The 6,240-nt window shown below is 38.5% G+C and overlaps 1 protein-coding gene across 1 annotated transcript in view; it reads right to left on the bottom strand.

The window, feature by feature from the left end:
• The window catches only part of CCT2 (chaperonin containing TCP1, subunit 2 (beta)), a 12,292-nt gene extending 6,834 nt beyond the window's left edge, over window positions 1-5,458 (bottom strand). Inside the window, exons 1-8 of the mRNA XM_010142115.1 lie at window positions 5,389-5,458; window positions 4,854-4,919; window positions 4,655-4,766; window positions 3,719-3,795; window positions 2,636-2,748; window positions 1,901-2,103; window positions 1,618-1,718; window positions 1,409-1,536 (exon numbers count right to left, since the gene is read on the bottom strand). Of these exons, the coding sequence (XP_010140417.1) occupies window positions 1,409-1,536; window positions 1,618-1,718; window positions 1,901-2,103; window positions 2,636-2,748; window positions 3,719-3,795; window positions 4,655-4,766; window positions 4,854-4,856 (737 nt within the window). The 5' untranslated portion in view covers window positions 4,857-4,919; window positions 5,389-5,458. The remainder of the gene's footprint in view (window positions 1-1,408; window positions 1,537-1,617; window positions 1,719-1,900; window positions 2,104-2,635; window positions 2,749-3,718; window positions 3,796-4,654; window positions 4,767-4,853; window positions 4,920-5,388) is intronic.
• Window positions 5,459-6,240: the final 782 nt, after the last annotated feature.

The raw sequence follows: 6,240 nt of genomic DNA, 5'->3' as shown, positions 1-6,240 counted from the left end.
GCAGGAGCTGGGAGATGCCATTTCTGTCAAAAAGAGATGTTTCTAATCTATTTTGAAGGGTCAGTTGGCACTACTAGGTATGCACAAAAAGGATTCCTCCTGCTCTGGATCAATACAGCCTTGACACCTGTCAAGCATTTCCTCACCAGTGCTTAATTGGCTAACGCAGAATCAGATGTGAAGCGGATCTACTCTGTGCCTATAAGCAGAAGTCAGTTTTATCAGGGAATAAATCTGGAAGTCAAAGGTCAATCTAACTGGAACACCACTAGCTTGGCTACAGTGCCTGACCTCCTGATGGCAACTACATCCATCACAAGCATACTGGACTACAGCAGTGAGATTAAGGAATTTTTTTGCACAATCAAAGGATCCTTCCATCAATTTGCAACAGGACTCCTGCCTCTAGAACTCTGTATTTGTACCATGTCCACTGTACAGTGCCTATACTAGAATATAATGTATGTGAAACACAACATAGATGGAGAAACTATAGATTCAATCTGCCAGTGGTTCTTACAGATTAACACAAACTTTGAAGGTGAATGGTAAGATGCACTAAGTCCTGAAAGAATAAATCTTTGCTACTGTGGAAAAAGGTGCTACTCTTACATCTCCTTTCCTCTGGTACAGTATGGGCTAATCAGTTTCCCAGCAGACTGCATGATGTGCTGAACCTCCAGGTGTCAACGGCAGTTTCACTCAAATGAGAATTATTGAAAGGCAGCTTTTTTCACCATTAAATATGTGAATGTTTTTTCTGCACGGCCCCAGTTTAAGAGAAGCACACTGATAACAAAAATAAGTAACTTAGGCTGTGACATCTCTTAAGTGAAAATGGTTATCCTTTGTACTTTCAAAGATCTGTACGAAAGGCTTATGACAGAGACCACAGAGGCCCTTCAAACACTCTTGGATCTGAAGCAGTACTCCAGCACTAGCATTTTAATGCAGGAAAAAGCACAGCTGGTCCAATCTGAACTAATGCAATCAGCAGAACAGACTCTTTCAGCACCCATTTCCCCCAGAAAAGGGTGAATATGGATATGGAAAATGCTCCTGCTACTCATAACTAAATAAATCAGTTAGTATAAATATATAGTATTTATAAAATAAAAATAAAAGCATACTGACATAGCTTCAACTGGACTGAAACACAGATCCCTGATCAAATAACATCTCTTCAAAACAAAAAAGTAAAATGGGGGAGAGGGGCATGGTGAACAATGGGAAGTACAGAAAACAAAAAATCTTAGGCCTCACTGAAGGAAATAAACAAAGCATTAGACAGGATCATCTAATTTTACAGGTACAAGAACAATTAATAATGCTCCTCACACTCACATTATTATCTTGCTACTTTCTAACTGCTTTATAAACTCTACTCCTTTTCCAAGAAAATACTTACCTGTTAATAAAGCAGTTTATTCCATGCTTAAGAATACGCTCTACCTTCTCCTTCATTTTCTCTTTTTCCGCCTGTTCTATTTCTGCTACCTTTGCTGTAGAGTCCACTCTAACACGAGAGCCAAAAATCTAAACCAAAGAAAACAAAGAGTTCAGTCTAAAGAGGAACTCCATTTACAATAACACTGTTTCACAGCAGCAGACACATACCTTAATCTTGTCTGTATCCATACCAGTGTTTGCAATAAGAATCTTTGCATTTTCAATTCTTTTTGGCTGATTTACACCAATCTTCTTGTCAAGTAAAAAGCCTGCAGGAACAGAAAGGTCACATTAAAAAAGGAGAACAATCTACTCATATTATTGCAAAATTATGTACTATTCACTTAATAACAACACAGCAATGTTTCCTACAACAAATCTGTATAGAGGTGTGCAACTTTTAACAGCTTCATTTCTCAAGCGCACTTACAGCCAACATACATAGACTTACCTTCATCTAAGTAGGAATCAGCCAAACTTCCACCAAGTTTCTTAATGACATGGATAGCCTCCAAATTACCAGAACCTTTCAACCTAAGAACAGCTTCTACAGCTAGTTTGACAAAGTGATCTTTATGATGAGTAAGTAATTTTGATGAAAGAGTTGTTCCCGCAATGTTCATCAAGTCTTCACGGAACTTCACTTCATCATCACTAAAATAAAGTCAGTACAGTTAAAAGTGGTAAGTCTGAAAGCCTTAACTATCATTAACCTACAACTGTTGAGTCTCCCCCCTGCTTCTTCTATATCTATGTGTACCATGGTCCATTTTGAGCAATGCCACACAGAATCCCTTCAGCATCCCAAAACACAATCCTCTGTTTGAAATACAATTTCAATTAAGAGAACATTTGCATTCAGCTTTAGAAAGCTTGCGCTCTCTAAGTGCTGGGTAAAGAAAAGTATGAAATCTGAAGTAACAGCTCAGATTTTTGTTCTAGGGAGCAAATTATTGCTTCTTATTTGTTTCTGCACATCATTAGTGATTATAAATAATTTCATAAAGCTTCTGTAGTTCATCTAAAGAAAACAGTCGCTTTTTTCTTAATTGTTAAAATTCATAAACTCAGCCTTTACACTACTTAAAAGAGGGCAAACAATTTCCCAATTGTATATAACCCTTACTGATGTTTCAATCTTGACTGGTTTATAAAGAATTAATTACAGCAAATGCACATTACTAACCCATGATCCACAGCTGCTTTCAAAAGAGCCTCTCTTGAAGCTTTTGTGGCTGCTCTCCAGCCTGCAATGATGGTCTGAGGGTGAATCTTCCTCGCAATCAATAATTCTGCCTCCTATTTAAATTAAATTAATCATTAGATCTTTTTCTCCCCAAGGTACATTTACACTAACTAGGAAAGACACTTCCAAGTAATCAGAAAACTCTGAATGCAGTAAAAGTCAGAGAGCTGTAACAATGAAATTAAAGTCGCCCTACTGGCAGGGTTTTTTTTCCCCCAACCTAGGCAAATATGATCTGCCCTTGGAACAGCATCATGAAATTTTAATATAAAAAACCCAAAACACAGGAATAGCAAACACATCTGCTTCAAAATAGGAATCTTTCATTTCATGTTTGAGATTGGTTTCCTGTTCACTTATAGCTGCAACTTAAAGTGTAAAACGTGGGAAAACACGCCAAACATCTTCATACTCCTTTTTTGTGAGGAACTTGGCAAGCTGATGGACCATTCCTCAGGTGCTCTTCATCCGAGATGGTTAGATTTACTGGCACAGCTCTGTTAACAAGAGTTCCTCACTTCTGAGGTGAGTTTGGCAGTGTAAACTGTCTATGCACAGTTTAATGGAACAGTATGAACTCAGGTCTTGTGCAGACAAGAATAGAAGTTAACGTGCCTTTTTTTTTTTGTCTCCCATTAATGTTATGGAAAAGGATTTCAGAGGACTGAACAACAACTAAGCAGTGCTGGGTGCTGCCTAATGCAACATCTAGGAACTGACCCAGGAGAGATAATTCTCTGCTTCAATTGCATAATAAAATAAAGAGAAAATAATTTTCTTAAACATACCAAATTAGAATACTTGTGAATTCATAAATAATAAGAAATATTGTATAAAATTTAAAATAAAAATAATTGATGGCCCAATACCTAAGGGGTTTTTTTCCCCTATCAAATTCAAAGGCAAGGGACCAAAGTGTCCCTCTACTTGGAACCTTCTTCACAAACATCATCACACCTTCTACTGATGTCACAGAATTACACTGCCAACAAGAAACACATCTTAAAAACTGTAATACATCACCCTCAGTAATTCAGCTGCCAACACTGTGACAGACGTGGTTCCATCACCAACTTCATCATCCTGAACCTTTGACATATCTAAAGAAAGAAGACACTGCATTAATGTTTTGATTCAAAATGCCATGCTCACCTGTACCAGCTTTACATACAAATATTTTTATCTCACATTTGTTTGGAGAACAAAAAAGAATCTTACTCCTCAATAGTTTAAAGAGGTCACAGAACAACCCAAGATGTAAATCCATTTCAGCATCCCTCAAATTTCTGCTCTTCATTCGCAACCTAGACACCAGTTCCAGTCTAGTGATGGAACTCTCTCTCTCTCCCCACTCCTAAAGATGTTCAACAAAAGAAAGCAGGGCCAGGCAGCTCTAAGGTGTACATACAGAATGTAATAACCAAGTACGCCACATGAACTCTTAATAAGCAAGGACCCAGCAAACACAAAATCATCAAGAAACCTGACACGGAATTGTTCATCGGCTTACTTGTCACTAGAATTGGACCACCTGCACACTAAGACAGTTGATCACAAAGGTAAACTCTGTCCAGAGTGCAGCGTTGATTAAGTAATAAAAAAAGATTTAAATCAGGGACATCCAGAGAGAACCACTGTACCCAAGTATATTTCTGTTTCGAATCTTCCGAGGGAAAAAAAGAGGCACACAGGTGTCTTTTGTCCCTTTTGACTCTCAGGACAAATAAGGCTGAGGGAAAATAAGGAGACACCAAAACAGTTTTGCAAAAGCAACATACACCTCAACTTTACTTTTGCAGAGTTCTGTATCTCTTGCAAAACACTGGTCTCCTTACTTCAGGAATTCTGCTCCCTCTCCATTTTTCACATTATTTGTTCTAAGAACAAACAAAAGCTACATAATAAAGTTACAAATGAAGAAATGCCAAGTATGCCAGTGACAAGCTGTTAAAAACTCACCAACCAAGACCTTGGCAGCTGGGTTGTCAACTCCAATGGCTTTCAGGATGGTTGCACCATCATTGGTAACCGTTACCGAGCTATCTCTCCCAGTACTTAAAAGAATCTTGTCCTACAAGATACAAGCTTTAGAATACTGCTTGAAAACATACTGTAACTGTTAAAAATAAATTAACAGGGGATCTTGCAACTGTCTTACCATGCCTTTAGGCCCCAGAGTGCTCTTGACCAGGTCACCAATAGCAATGGCACCAACAAAGGATGACTGAAATCAAAGCAAATATACCTTAGAAAAGGATTTACTACTACTTGAATACAAGAAGTAGACGGTAACCCATCACTTCCCAGCGGACTTCTTAACCCAACCCTTCCATAGCCACACTCCTTTTAGCAGAATGTGGGTCCAAGTTTCTTAACTGCTACATTTTGACAACAGTTCAAATACACTTAATTCTCACAAAACCCACAAAAATCTGTCTCACAGCCAAAATAAATGCCTACTGATGAAAACCAATCTTCTGATCTAACGTACTTAGTTTCAGAACGCTTATGAGGAGTTTCTCTAAATGTATAAACAACACTCCTCCTGCCTTCTGTTCACAGACATGCAACAAGAAAAAACCATGAGACAGATGAAGCTCCACATCACCATAAACTGAAAGCACATTTAACAGTACAAAAGACAAGGTCTGGTTACCCCAAGTATTACCAGTTTCTCAGAGAATTAAACTTACCAACCGAGCTGTTTCAGCCTTTTCTTCATCTGCACCTGCCTTGAAAATGTTCACAGGAGCAAGGGAAATGGATGCCTAAAACAGAGTTAACATAAGAATATTCCTTTATCTTTAATAAAAGAAATCCCTGATGCTAACAACCTAAACAATGTTTTTATTATTAAAACAATTTATTTCTATACCCTGTTTGGTTTTGATAAAGTATATTCAAAATAAATTCGCCTTGATTCTTTCTTACAAATCTGTCCTGCAATCTTTTCGTCATGTGAAGAGGTTACAAAACAGACTGCAATCTGCTCCTGGGCTGCGCACCATATTCTGGTAAGACCTACGAGCCTGAAAGGCCACTACCAGTACCTTACTTTATGGCAACGTGTATTTTGTGGCTAACTGGAGATCCAGAGAGCCCAAACATAGGCACAACCAGCAGAACCTAAAAAAAACCAAACACTTAGCTACTGAGCATGCTGGAGCTTTAATATTTTGATATTTGTGTTGAATCCTCATCTCTTTTTTGCGTTTCCATGCAAATTAATTATAGCAGTAATCAACGTGTGCCTTCAAAGACTAATACTTGCAAAGAACTCAAAGCCTTAAATTAATTAGGATCAAATCCCCAAAGAAGGAACGTATCAACCCTCTTAAGAGAGTTTTGTGACTTCTTCCTTTCCTGTGTGATCAGCACGCAGTTTTTAAGAGCGTTGTGTCTGCCACATTCTCGCTTTAACAAGAAAAATCAAAAGGGTGCCGTAGGAAACGCCACACAATGCGGGGGCAGCTCTCACTAGCTCATCAGGAGCGGCCTCTCACTCTCGGGGAGCTGGCGCTCCCTCCCCGGCTCTTCTTGAGACG

Source organism: Buceros rhinoceros, unplaced genomic scaffold (genome assembly GCF_000710305.1).
Source record: "Buceros rhinoceros silvestris isolate BGI_N320 unplaced genomic scaffold, ASM71030v1 scaffold32148, whole genome shotgun sequence".
NCBI lineage: Eukaryota > Metazoa > Chordata > Aves > Bucerotiformes > Bucerotidae > Buceros > Buceros rhinoceros.
The sequence above is the reverse complement of the archived record's forward strand: the minus strand, read 5'-3'. Positions and strand labels throughout refer to the sequence as shown.